The sequence below is a fragment of the Chlorocebus sabaeus genome, chromosome 24 (assembly GCF_047675955.1).
Source record: "Chlorocebus sabaeus isolate Y175 chromosome 24, mChlSab1.0.hap1, whole genome shotgun sequence".
Lineage (NCBI taxonomy): Eukaryota > Metazoa > Chordata > Mammalia > Primates > Cercopithecidae > Chlorocebus > Chlorocebus sabaeus.
Genome location: NC_132927.1, coordinates 78,292,426 through 78,306,265, shown reverse-complemented (window position 1 = coordinate 78,306,265; position 13,840 = coordinate 78,292,426). Strand labels below are relative to the sequence as shown.

The following is a 13,840-nucleotide window of genomic DNA, read 5'->3' as shown; positions in this document are numbered from 1 at the left end:
AGCCGTCACAGCAGTCCCTTGACACTGTCTCCATAGGGGCTGCTTCCCCAGTGCAACGTCGGGGCTAAGCACGGGCTCTGGGTGGCCCTGGGTATCTCCATGGGGCAATGGTTATGAAGGACAGACCCTGGGGTCCATGACTGTGGTTACCCCTCGACCTTGCAGGGCCCGGGGTTCTCCCCAGTGTCAAGTGGTGGTGAATGCAGATGCAAGGGTTTCACCTGGAGTTCAGGATGAGAAGAAAACACTTTTTTCCTGAGGAAGGTGAGCCCCCATGCCCCACTCCCCCTCCTGCCTTGGGAGATCATCTCCTGAAGCTCGCTGTGTGGGCTGCAGACTGGCACCAGTAGCTATGCATGTCCCTAACAATGCCACATGTTGGACACTGCATCTCGCGCCCTGTAGTTCAACCATGTATAGCCAATCACTCAAGTGTTTCTGTCAACCAGCGAGAACTCCTGAAAAACAACCTGAGTAACTGCCCCTTTCCCGATCTGTCCTTTCTCTTTTAAATGCTGAAGCCTCTTTTTCTCTCCCAGAGCATTTCTCAAGGCAGCTTGCAAGTGTTTCCCAGGCTGCAGCTCTCGACCTTGGCCCAAATCAGCTCTCTCCCTGTATCTTGTTTTTGAGACAAGGTCTTGCTTGCTCTGTCACCCAGGCTGGCATGCAGTAGTGAGATGACAACTCACTGCAGTCTCAACCTGTTGGGCGCAAGTGGTCCTCCCACCTCAGCCTCCTGAGTAGCTGGGATGACAGACATGAGCCGTGGGGCCTGGCCTCTCCCTGAATTGTCTCAGTTTCTTCCTTTAGGTTGACAATACCATAACTTCACACTGTCCACCTGGGGGTGTTCCTATGGCCTGACATGGTGCTGCGAGCATGTCCCCAGGCCCTCACCTGTGTTCACCATCACCCATGACGCTGCCCAACTAGAAGGTATTTCCACCATGTAATGTGATGGTCGGGGCTTGGACCCCAGGCCACACTGCTTGGGTAGCAACCTGGCTCCACTCAGTATTTGCGTGACCTCGGGCAAGTGACTTCACCTTTGTGTGCCTCAGTTTCCTCATTTGTGAATGAGGATAAGAGTAGTAAATTATTTGGTGGGTTGTGAGAACTAAGTAAATTAACCCAGGGAAATGAGGCACCCACCACAGCTCCTGGCATAAAGGCAGTGGTAAGAAATACGAGTTCTCCTTGTCATTACTGCTGATGGCTGCTGCCAACCCTCACAGGAGACACGAAGCCAGTCGTTTGGCCTTTATGCTTCTTGCTACCCCCAAATAGCAGCAGTGTGCAGCTGGGCTGGAATCGCAGCATGCCTCTGTGAGTGAGTCCTGTCGAACGCTTGTGCTGCAGGAAGTTACTAAACACCAGGTTTCCTGCAGTGTTAAGATGGGGGATAAGGACCGCAGCGGGCAAGCATCTAGTCTGCGGAAACACCGATCTGGGCAGCGGCGCAGGATGTGGAGTCCTCTGGCTGGCGTGCCCACTTTTAGGTGGAAGTGGGGCATGTGTGGTTCCTCAAAACAGCCAGCAAAGTTACCGGACCCTTAGGCCGAAGACCACACTCTGCCTGGGTCTCAGCCTCGTCCATGTGCCCCAGCTGCAGAGAGTGACGGCGTCTGCACCTCTGTCAGTGCGAAGGGAGCAGACACCACTGGGGAGAGAAGGAAGCTAAGGACAAAGTTTGCCCTCCCACGCCAGCCGGCGTGCTGACCACACGCAGCTACGGAAAGGTGAAGTTATAACCACGACACGAGGAGGTAACACTTTAGTCCTGTTTCCATGGGCTTCTCGCAAGAGCATCAGCGAGGATAACGATCCCTCCATTGAGGAGGTGGGTGAACTAGGATCCCAAATTCATAATTCCAGCAATTCCCTATTTTCAAGACTTTCATTTCTATAAATTGTATTGACTCACCTTTTCCTACTCAAAAAAGCCCCAAAACCCAAACCAAACCAAGAGGTGGTCTATAAAAAGGCACACTGCCTTTTCCACTAAGTAAAACATCAGCGGATAGACTTAGCTTTGAACAGCTGTGGCTAGCAGCTGGTGCAGTCAGCACTCCGGGCGGGCTGGGTGGAGATGGCCAACCCCTCCACAGTCAGCGTCCCTGTGTGCGGGCGGCCCTGACCTAATGGGAACCCGATCACGTCAGAGCCAGCTTGCCCAACACCGTGGCTAAATTTAGTTTCATGATGAGCAATAAAATTCACATGTTCTTTATTTAGTCCATATGATACACCGGTTTTTAGTTTTTGAAAATTAGATAAAAGAGCATATTAAATGGCAGGTGTCTGAAGTTTCTCTTCATAAACAAGGTCAAAACAAAAAGTTCTGAATTACAAAATGTTAAAAAATATGTCGGTACTTAACATTTCACTAATGCATAAAGTTACAGGTATTTTCTAAAGAAAAATAATTGTGCCACTTACCTATATTTGCTGTTTCTATGAATTTTTTTATTCTGTACATAGGACATTTTGTACAAAATATGAAGTCTACATTTTTATTACTTATTACCATAAAACAAAGATACAATGTATGTACAATATTAAAAGGAAGCCATACTAAAGCCACACTAAAAAGACACTTGGAATAGTGACATTTCTGATGTACAGATACATTCTGGAAAGAGTGAAGATGCCAAACGCAGAACTTTATGAAGAAAAACAGTCACCGGTTTATTTTCAATGTAATACTTTTGAAATCAGTTTGGTACAGAATAAACAGTCTCTATACAATGATATGTAAGCTGACAATTAGCACAGGAGTCCAAGTACTAACTAGGGAACCTTTAGGAGGCCAGAATATTAAGTAATACTCTTGCCAAAGAAAATTGGTTTCTCTGAAAACTTTTATTTTTCTTTTTGGTGAGTGTTTGTCTTCAATAAAGAGCAGAAAGAAAACCTAGACAAAAAGATGTTCTTACACACTGAGCTTTACACAGTCAACCAAACATTGATATTTTGCTTTTTCCCTAGGGCGAAAAGAGAGTCTTCCCAGAAACCTCTCTCGCAAACATACTGAACATCCAAAATCAAGGATATTTGAGAATACTATCAGCTAAAGACGGAAGTTCAAACAATGGTATATCAAAATACATAAGACGCTGCTTTATACAATAAAAAGCACCCTTTTTCCCTCAAAAGGAGAAGGCATCTAAACTGTTTTTTGAATGATAAGTTTTCAGAATGGTAAAATGGGGAGATACTTGTCAAGTTTCTCAGGAAGTGTTCATCTCACAAAGTGGACTTGTCCACTTTTAGCTGGGGCAGTCTTCGCATTTCATACCTGCACTTGCTCTTAACACAAGAAGTCCCCTCCCCCCAGGTGATTTTCCTCCAAGACACGAGGACAGAAGCATTGCCAGTGGCTTGAAATGACAGCAGTGGGCAGCAGGCACTAGAGCTGCACAAGGAGCAATGTCTGCTTCTCACGATCTTTAAAAGGATACCCGAGACCTCGATGAAAAACCAGATCCTAAAAAAAAGCCAGATTTTGTCTTTTATGCATCAAGACACTTAACATTAAGTTATATAATCTTATGCCAGAGATGAAAGAAACTAGAATCACGTGTTTAGAATAGCAGTACACATCTCAAGTAGCTTTCAAGCAGGATAAATAAGTCAAAATACTGGCCACCCTGAGAGAAATAAAGACTAGACAAAGCACTAAGTTTAAAGATTTTTCTCCTTGTGCTATTCCATCTAAAAAAGCTCAGTACATGCAAGGAAGTCTGTGGAATACATAGCAGCATTTGAAGACCGATGGAAACTCAGACACTGTATTTTCCTTACGAGGTGTTGATAATGTGAGCTCTTTGCAACAGAAAGAGCCCCACTGAACATCATCCTCGCTGGTGCCTCCTCCAAGCTCTCAGAACCGCGTTGCAGCCTTCGGGGAAGGCAGCGGCACTGGCGGTCCCGTGCAACGCTGTTGTGTTACTTTACGCTCAAAGACAGCTGCAGTTTGCGTTGGGCTAAGAACTGGCTTAACTCAAAATGATTTGGCTCTAACTTTCCATCACATGTGGAATTCTTAGAGACTATAATTTTATGAATTCAAGAGCCTTGTTGAAGGGCAACAATGTTTAAGTTGATGGAAATGAAATCTGCAAATAACAATATGAACACATAATTTTTAAACTCCAATTTCTGTCAAGGTAGACAGAGCAAGCTCTTTTAAGATAAATTTCAGAGCAATCTCTTTTAAAATAAATTTCTTCTACAAGCTTACTCCTGGAATCCTGGAGTACCACAGACTTGGAAATATGGCTTTAGGTACACACAAAAGAAGGAGACACGGTATTCATGTCACTCATCAAAGTGAAGAGACCCCTTAGAAAATACCAGCGGTTGAGGATTGTCATTTTCCCAGTACGTTGTGTGAGAACTCGAAAGCAAAGAGCCATTTCACTGAGACTGAAAAACAAACAAACGAGAACTGCTGGCGTAACAATCGCGTGGAAACCATTTCAAAGGCTGTAAAGTCTTAAAAAATAGGTCATACTTTTTAAAGTGTTCCTTTGATTTGGAAAACATTGATGTTATCACAGAACCACCTATGTTAAAAGATCCTAAGTTGCATTTGGGAGAACATGAAGATGAAGGGCAGGGTGCTTTCCTATAGCTCTGACTTTGTGAAATAGTCTGACGTGGACTATGCTGGGGTGGCGACGACACTGTGAGGACACCGTCGTCAACCCGTGGCTCTGCCAGCGGGCTCTGGGAAGTCACCATTGTTTGAACTCCTAATCTCGCGCTGAGGCGGACGCACGTTATTGCCTACAGAACGGGGTCCAAGAAAGCTTTGAGTGTAACTGATTGGTATGGCACAGAAAGTATATATTTTCTACAGAATCCAGAAAAGAACTGGCGGGCCCAGCCCCGATGCGGCACCCCGGAGGCTAGCGGCCGTCCTGGGAGGCCAGCTCATCAGCCCTGCAGTGAGCTTCCAAGGCTTTCTTGGTGTGGGGGTCCTGAGGCAGCTCGGACTTGCGGCGTGCAAGAGGACGGTCCTTCTTCGGATCTTTCTGTGCCTGGAATTAGAAATGCAATGGCGTTGGCTACACACTAAGCTATCTGAAAAGCAAGCTTACTTCTGAGGTGGAGGTCAAAGGATAACCTCGAGGCACGTGTGCCTCACCCACTCACTGTTGGCACCCTGGCCACAAGGAAACGGCGTATGTCTTATCATGGAAATTCGCCAAAAATGTCTTGCTACTAAAAATCGTGACTCGTGTGAGGGCCTGTGTGTTCAATACTGGCGTTTTGGTCTTCTGAAATGTGCAGTGCTTATACAAAGGACTCAGTACCTCTAATTTGCAGAATTCATGCATTTTAGTAAATCTCATAAGTAACCTCCTATTTCATAAATGTCATTAAAGCCGTTTCATCAGCATGTCCCCTACAGAAGCATTTCAAGAAGTAGAAATTTCTGGCTGGGCACGGTCACTCACGCCTGTAATCCTAGCACTTTGGGAGGCCGAGGCGGGTGGATCACGAGGTCAAGAGTTCGAGACCAGCCTGACCAACATAGAGAAACCTCGTCTCTACCAAAAATACAAAAATTAGCTGGGTGTGGTGGTGCATGCCTGTTATCCCAGCTACTTGAGAGGCTGGGGCAGGAGAACCGCTTGAACCCGGGACGTGGAGGTTGCAGTGAGCCGAGATTGCACCACTGCATTCCAGCCTGGGTGACAGGGTGAGACTCCACCTCAAAAAAAAAAAAAAAAAAAAAAAAAAGAAATTTCCTTGGAGGCAAAGAAAAAAAATGAATGAAAAACATATTTAAATTGGATTTCAAACATCTATCAAATCGAAAAAAAAAAAAAAAACTCTCTTCTCCAATCCATTGTCTTCGTAAAGTCTAGGAAATTTTGGTTTCACTTAAAAAAAAATTAAGTGAATCCCATGTCTGCATGAGGATTTGGATAACTGTATCTGCAATAAAAGGGAAACTTAATTTGGAGAGTTTACATATCAAAGCATCCATTTCCACGAATAAACACAAAATCCAGTTTAAAAGTAGAGACACTGTGTTGATACCAATATTTTGAAACAAAACAATAAACCATCTAAATCACCCAAACATGATGTATATGCCAGCAAGACTGACTGCCAATTAGTTAGAAACTTCTCTGGATAAAGCTTCTTAACCAGAATTAAGTCTTCCTTTTTGTTCAGTGTATTAAGAGAGACTAAGTTACTTTGGTGGTACGTCTAGCAGACAAGATTTAAGTCAATCATTTGACAACAAAAAGAACACAAGGCTCACAGATTCCAGATGTCTGATTTTGGTATGGATGTAAAATACATTTTCCTTCGCTTTAATGAAAAATTCAAGGATCTGCAGAAGTCCTGAATGAAAAGTTCCAATTTTTGCTAAGTGTTTCCCAGCAGGGTTCTCTGCAAATGTATCGATGAAAACAGCCATCAGGTCAAGGTTTAAAAAGAATTTTGTGTCACATCACTTTAGGATGATTTCTAGAAATGTTATTTGAATATTCACATTCACTCATGGTAGGGGCAGGACTTTGGATTTTTTTTTCCCCTGGAAACCAGCGTGAGGGCTTTGGGAGAATCTTCCACTTCTGGAGATGGTGAAGGTCACGGTCCCCTCACCCATCACGGTACTTGTGAGAGCGTGTTAATGCGTGTTAATGTGTGAGGATGCAGAGCATGTCTACCTTCAACCCATGAGAAACTCAGAGGTGAAATCCTACCCTGAATTTTATGGCCCGTTCTATGTTGATCTCTAAAACAAAGTGAAGCAAAACAAAACCAAGATTTTTATATACTTAAAATATGTAATTATAGCTGCAATAGGCACTCCAACGAGAAGAAACATTTTCCTAGAAAAAGGCAACAGTAAAAAGCTTGGAGCTGGAACCAGTGAATGCAAACTGAGAACACACACATGACCCCAGAGCTTCTGAAAGGACAGAAAACCGGTGGACATATCTGGGCCTTTCTGCTTAGACATTTTCAATTGAATTGATGTGCAAAGCAGAGAATAATTTTACTATCCACAAGGCAAAAAAATGAGGACAGGAGGCAGGGAGAAGACAGCATGCAGATGGTGGGCGAGGAAGGGCCCGGCGGAGGGGATGTGCAGGTGAACATGCTGGCAAGGGCGGAGCAGACCGCGGGAGACACAAGTCAGTGACAGGCGGCCTCTCTTCTGCAGCCCACGGGCAGACCCGGAAGGCTCAGTGTAAACCCTAAGTGCTGAAAGAACACCAGGGGTTGGGCATACATGGCTATGCAAGTTTTCTTCCTCTTTAAAGGTGTACATTCAAACTTCACTACTTAATTTGGGATAGAAATAATCAACATTTCTTAAGGGACCAAATTTCTTAAAAAATTTTTTTTTTTTAAATTAGAGACAGGGTCTTTGTCACCCAGGCTGGAATGCAGTGGCGTGATTACAGCTCACTGTTGCCTCAAACTCCTAGGCTTAAGGGATCCTCCTGCTTCAGTCTCCTGAGTAGCTAGGACTACAGGCATACACCACATGGTTGGCTAATTTTTTTTTTTTTTTTTTCCTAGAGATGAGGTCTTGCTGTGTTGCCCAGGCTGGTCTCAAACTCCTGGCCTCGAGCAATTCTCCTGCCTCGGCCTCCCAAAGTGTTGGGATTACAGGTGTGAGCCATGGTGCCCAGCCACCAAATTCCTATTTTAAAATTATTTTATTTTTATTTTTGACACGGAGTCTCGCTCTGTCACCCAGGCTGGAGTGCAATGGTGCAACCTTGCCTCACTGCAACCTCTACCTCCTGGGTTCAAGTGATTCTCCTGCCTCAGCCTCCCAAATAGCTGGGATTACAGGCGCCCACCACCATGTCCGGTTAATTTTTTGTTATTTAGTAGAAGCGGGGTTTCGCCATGTTGGTCAGGCTGGTCTCGAACTCCTGACCTCAGGTGATCCGCCCACCTTGGCCTCCCAAAGTGCTGGGATTACAGGCGTGTGCCATTGTGCTCGGCCTCCCAGTCGCCAAATTTCTTTCTTTGTTTTGACCATCACAAGCTGGAATGACATGGACAAAAGGGAAAATACTTCATGTACATGTTAACTCGTCAGTTCTTTTCCTGGAGAACAGGCCTTTCATGTGCTCTATGCGTTCAATAATGAGTACCTGCACTGACCACCTTCCGTCTCTCTACACCTTCCTTACTTGCATGGTTGGTGATGCTTTTCTCCCGACCAACTGTTAAAAATGAGAATTGCAAACATTTTAAATGTCTGTGATATAAATGTCATTCACATGATATGTGCTAGTTTTCTTTGAATGTTCTGACTAGGGTTATACTAGTTTCTTGAAGGAAATGTAAATAAAGGATAGGTAAATACATGGTTGAATTTCTCCACAAAAATCCAGCCTAGTCCATCCATCAGCATCAGAGCCTGCTTCCGTCTCTCCAGCTATTCCTTCAACCACCCCTCACACCCGTCCCAAGCCAACCCTCACATCATCTCAGAGAAATGTGAAATTATTTTGGAAAGATAAAGTTAGCTGAAAATAAAATGAAAAGGGCATCGAATATCTTCAAATGACTATATATCAAAACCAAAAAAGCTTAATTTTTAGCTATAATTTCTTATGTCGATTTGGTCACCAAATTGTACACATACATTTTTCCTGCATCCTAGTGCCTTTTTTTTTTTTGAAAGCTTTGAGAGTCTGAGTCTGGCTCTGTCACCCAGGCTGGAGGGCAGTGGTGCGATCACAGCTCACTGCAGCCTTGAACTGGTACCTTCTTTTTGCTTTAACAATAGTGCTTTTCAGAATTTTAGGAAAACCACTCCAAACATTTTTCAACTTAAGAAAAGTTTATTGGCTGGGTGTGGTGGGCTCACGCCTGTAATCCCAGCACTTTGGGAGGCCGAGGCAGGCAGATCACTTGAGACCAGGAGTTTGAGACCAGCCTAGCCAACGTGGTAAAACTCTGTCTCTGCTAAAAATACAAAAATCAGCTGAATGTGGTGGTGCCGGTAGTCACCGCTGCTTGGGAGGCTGAGGTGGGCGGATTGCTTGAATCCAGGAGGCCGAGGCTGCAGTGAGCCAAGACTGCCACTGCATTCCAGCCTGGGTGTCAGAGCAAGACCCTGTCTCTCAAAAAAACAAAAAACAAAAAACAAAAACAAAAAAAAAGGAGCAGAATTTATCATTTCAAATATTATACCTAGATACTGCACTCCATAAATACCTTCATCTAGATATGTTGAATTCAACTGATTCAACTGATCCATAGAAATCTACGAGGAGTCAGGCCAGGCACAGGGCCTCACACCTGTAATCTCAGCACTTCAGGAGGCTGAGGTAGGAGGATCGCTTGAGCCCAAGAGGTTGAGGCTGCAGTGTGCTGTGATCGCTGTGATCGTGCCACTGCACTCCAGCCTGGGTGACACAGTGAGAACCTGTCTCCAAAAACAAACAAACAAAAACTATAAGAGGTCTTGGAATTGCATAGTGTTATTAGTCTTCCAACTTCATTCTTTTTCACAGTTGTTTTGGCTATTCTAGATCCTTTGCATTTGCAAGTGAATTTTAGAATTAGCTTTCTCAATTTCTTGAGGATAAAAAGCCTGCTGAGATTCTAATGGAGAGTATGTTAATTTGGGGAAAACTGACATCTCAATGATACTGAGTCTTGACTCAGGAACATAATTCATAGCGATCTAAGGATGAGGAGAGGGAATCACTGTTGTAAGAATGTCAGTCACACAGGAAACCCGGTGACAGAACACAATTGCAAGAATTGTGAAAACAAGGAAGCAGACATGCTACAGGAGTTCTCCAAGAACTGTCCTGCCTGTGTGTGTATTTAGAACTAGACAAGTGGATGGCCACAGGACCTGTTCCTTCCTGTCACCGTATAAGGCAACCCTCCCAGGAGGGGACGTGCCCCTTTCCAAGGGCAGTGGACAGACCAAGCAGCTGGAGGTTCCGGGGCCCCGAATATCACACAGATACTAGGGCTGACTTTCAAACGCAGTTTTACTCAGGACAGAATGCTATTTTGGTTTGCATTCTTGATCAAGTTCTTGATCTACTACAGAGCAGGACCTAAATTGCAAATATGTACATACCTTTCAGGTACATTACATTTTGGATATAGTTTATTCTTTGTCTAGCTTTAATTCTAACCTAAGTCAAAGGCTACACCAAAAAGAAAAATTCCCCAACCCTAAGCTATTTAATGTGTAAGAATCGTTTTTTTGTTTTTTTTGTTTTTTAAAACGGAGTTTCGCTTTTGTTGTCCAGGCTAGAGTGCAATGGCGCGATCTTGGCTCACTGCAACCTCCACCTCCCAGGTTCAAGCGATTCTCCTGCCTCAGCCTCCCAAGTAGTTGGGATTACAGGCACCTGCCACCATGCCTGGCTAATTTTTGTATATTTTAGTAGAGACAGGGTTTCACCATGTTGGCCAGGCTTGTTTCGAACTCCTGAGCACAGGTGATCCGTCCGCCTCGGCCTCCCAAAGTGCTGGGATTACAGGCATGAGCCAGCACACCCAGCCAAGAACTGGCTTTTTAACTGTGTATAGCCTCGTGTCTTAACACTAACTGTGATTTCCTTCTGTGTGCAGTAACAAGATCAGCTTACAAGTCTTTAGCAGATTTGAAGCCACAAAATCAAAATGGCAAAAAGGCGACCTTAAATCCCTGAGTTAAAAAAAATATCAAGAAGGGAGAACATTAACACTCCCACAAAGAGAGAAATATACACAGATTTTCGTATTTGTGATGAAAACTATTCATTGCTAAGAACATTCACTGTGAGGAAAGTATGGAATCCAACCGAATTAGATAGAACATTAGTTACTGAGGTTTGGAGTGTTCAGTGGGCCTTTCCACTGTATTTCTAGTACTTTCAGGCTTTGATGAACTAAAAGCAGCATTCAGTCATCTATTTTGCTCTTAACCTGAGTTGAGGAATTAGAGGGGCGGAAGAGACCGATGACTGTGGCTACCGGGGGGCTTGGTGCCAGGAGCCCCTTCCTGTGCAACTCCCCAGGGCAGCCCCACTGGGATATGGCGCCAGCCATGTGCTAATTCCCAATCTTCTGGCAGTCACATTCAAAATGTAAAAAAAAAATGGGGGGCATTCATTTAAATAATATATTTTATTTAATCTAGTAAAGGAATAAAAGAATGGCCACTCCAGGCAGGGTGCCTACTTTCACTTTTCACCTCAGAATTTTAGAACAGGATGTCTTCAGGAATTATTTCCCTGGTCAAAAAGAGGTTCAAGTTTCTCAGCGAGAAAGGCCAATGTCTCCAGACCACTTGGGACGCCTTTTTGAGTTTACAGGCGTTTGAAACAGGGAGGGATGCCCAGGGAAACACAGCAGTTGAAAGGCTCCTTGAACTCAAGCAGGAACGGAGTAAGTTGTCCTAAGTGTCTACAGGCCCAGTTGAGGAATAACAGTGGTAGGAGGCTGTCTTTGAATTGGGGTGATCTACATGTTTATTCCACAACAAAGGAAAGAAAACCGCTGGAGCAGGGCTGTTACCCGAGCTGGCCTGTGACATAAGCACTGAAAGACAGTGCCCAGGAGGGGGCGAGGGGGGCAAGGGGAGCAAGGGGGAGGGGGGCGAGAGGATCGAGGGGGATGAGGGGGGTGGGAGGGAAGGGGGCAGGAGGGCAAGGGTGGTAAGGAGGCAAGGGGGTGAGGGGGACGAGGGGGGCGAGGGGGCAAGGCGGCAAGGGTGGTGAGGGGGCAAGGGGGGAGGGGGCAAAGGGCATGAGGAGGGCGAGGGGGGTGAGGGGGGCGAGGGGCGTGAGGTGTCCTGGGGAAGGGGTTGTTAGCACCTGCTGTGAAGAGCTAAAAGGGAGCATCTCTGGGTCAAAGCAGAAGCCAGACGGCTGTGAAGAAAAAGGCGAGGGGTGGATATGGTTGTGAAGCTTTCGATTTTGCTGGAGTTAACATTTAAAGAATAGTTAAGAGTTGGGATTACTACTACTGTTAGTAAATGGAGATACAAATCTCAGGCACATACTTAATCCTTAAAAACTGTTTCTAGTAATTTGATCACTAAGATCTATAGATACAATGTTTTCTATAAGGCTAACAAAATTTAATTTTTAATTTCAGCTTAAACAGAAGGCACTGATGCAAATCACATCGCCTACCAAAAGTATGTGCATTTCTTAAGCAATTATCTGTCATGGGCGCCCAGCTGAGCTCAGTGCACTTTTACCTGATGAGCCTCGTCCTTCACTGTCTTTCTCAGCATCTGCACATCTTCAAATAAAGGCCCATCTGTCTCCATTGCAACCGGAATGCTCACGGTGCTGGCTTGACTATACACTGTGTACTGCAATGCAAAGTGTGGAGTCACTCTGTTAGGTGCCCAGGCTCTGAACTCCAAGCTTCTCATCCTGGCCAGGGACGCATCTCCCCTGCCACCCCCCAGGGCCCTCTCCCGCACGAAGCCCACTCAGTGGGAGACTCGCCTACACTTGCAACACGACGCGCCTTGCTGACTTCTGAAACCAGAAAGCACTCAGTGGAGACAGCAAAGCAGCTGGTCCCCTCCTGGCCCCTCTGCACCTGATGGACAGTGACTCACACCCTGGCCCACACCCCACAGCTTCCGAAGTTCTGACCACGTGAGCAGCCAAGCGCGAGGGCGCCCTGGGCTCGGTGGTGGGAGTTGTCTCACCGCTGGAACCCTCACCTCTGGCCGCCCATTCTTTGCCAGCGACCTCCAACCTCATGATTCTCCTGATTCTCTTCCCTTTCCTCTCACGATCATGTCCTCTCATCAAGGCAGCTGGCATGGTTCTCTCTCCCCTTTATCCCATTTTCCCGGCTTGCTTATGAAACCCTCTCATCACATCCTGGGTGACGTGCTCTCCACCAAAACAAACACAGCCTGGGTGAGCCTGACGTTCCCTCTCCATTCCCTACGGGTGGCCCTGGGACTTCTTCACTCTCCCTGTGCTCTGGATTGAAATGCAGATGGCTCAGCCCGCAGTCACTGGGCCCGGCTGACTCCGTTTCCATGAGTGTAGTGCAGGGGTAAGGTCACCCTGGAGGGTGGCTGTGAAGTTTCCATGAGACAGGGTGCGCGGGACAGCATGACTGTGACGAGTGTCTGCTCGCTTTGAGGGCACAGGCGAAGGAAGCGGCACCTGTGTCTGCTGTGAGCGGGGCACCTGTTTGTCCTGCATGGTCATGTGTGTGCTGCCACCCTCACCTGGCTGATGGGGGAACTGGGACATGGAGGGGCTGCGTAGCTTGCTCAGGGCCTCTGAGCTCAGGAGAGGGGAGCAGGGGTTCCTGCCCAGGCTGCTCTCATCCACACCCCTCCATTCTCTGCCCAGAGAGTCCCACAGCTTCGGCCTCTTTCAGGCCGCAGCCCCGCCACAGCGGCGCCCTCCTGCTGACCTGCTTCACCCCTGCCCCTCACACCCTGCCAGCCCAGAGCAGCTAGCTCTATTCTCAGCCACCATCCGGTGTTGGCCCTCACCTCTGATGGAGCCTCCTCTGGCATGAGGCCTATGGGTGCCCTCTGGCTGCTAAGCCCTTCCCAGCCTTGCCTCACTGGACCTCTCTGAGGAATGAAGACCGTGAACGCCATTATTCAGCCCTGAACCTGCACCCTCTCGGTCTCTGTGACCCCAGCCTCTCCTCCAGGCATCTTGGGCTCCTTCCTCTGTGGGCCGTCTTCAGCCTTTTCCCAACCCCCTGCCCCTCCTCATTCACCCCGGCTTCCATGCCTCCAGGCCCAGGCCCTGCTGCTCAACTCTGGGCCCACCTGGCTTCCCTTTCCTCCCAAAACAGCCGGGGCGCACACCTTCAGCTGGGTTCCTTCCTCGAA

The 13,840-nt window shown here is 46.6% G+C and overlaps 1 protein-coding gene across 8 annotated transcripts in view; it reads right to left on the bottom strand.

Moving 5' to 3' along the window:
- Positions 1-2,210: 2,210 nt before the first annotated feature.
- The window catches only part of PPP2R5C (protein phosphatase 2 regulatory subunit B'gamma), a 167,278-nt gene continuing 155,648 nt past the window's right edge, over positions 2,211-13,840 (bottom strand). For 4 of the 8 annotated variants that reach the window (XM_007987870.3, XM_007987876.2, XM_007987873.3 and 1 more), the window contains 2 exons: positions 12,215-12,331; positions 2,211-5,045 (listed from right to left, as the gene is read on the bottom strand). In XM_007987870.3, the coding sequence (XP_007986061.1) occupies positions 4,914-5,045; positions 12,215-12,331 (249 nt within the window). In that variant the 3' untranslated portion in view covers positions 2,211-4,913. Of the gene's footprint in view, positions 5,046-6,798; positions 8,217-12,214; positions 12,332-13,840 lie in introns of those variants that run through there. The other 4 variants (XM_007987872.3, XM_007987875.3, XM_073011328.1 and 1 more) reach the window with 2 other exon arrangements.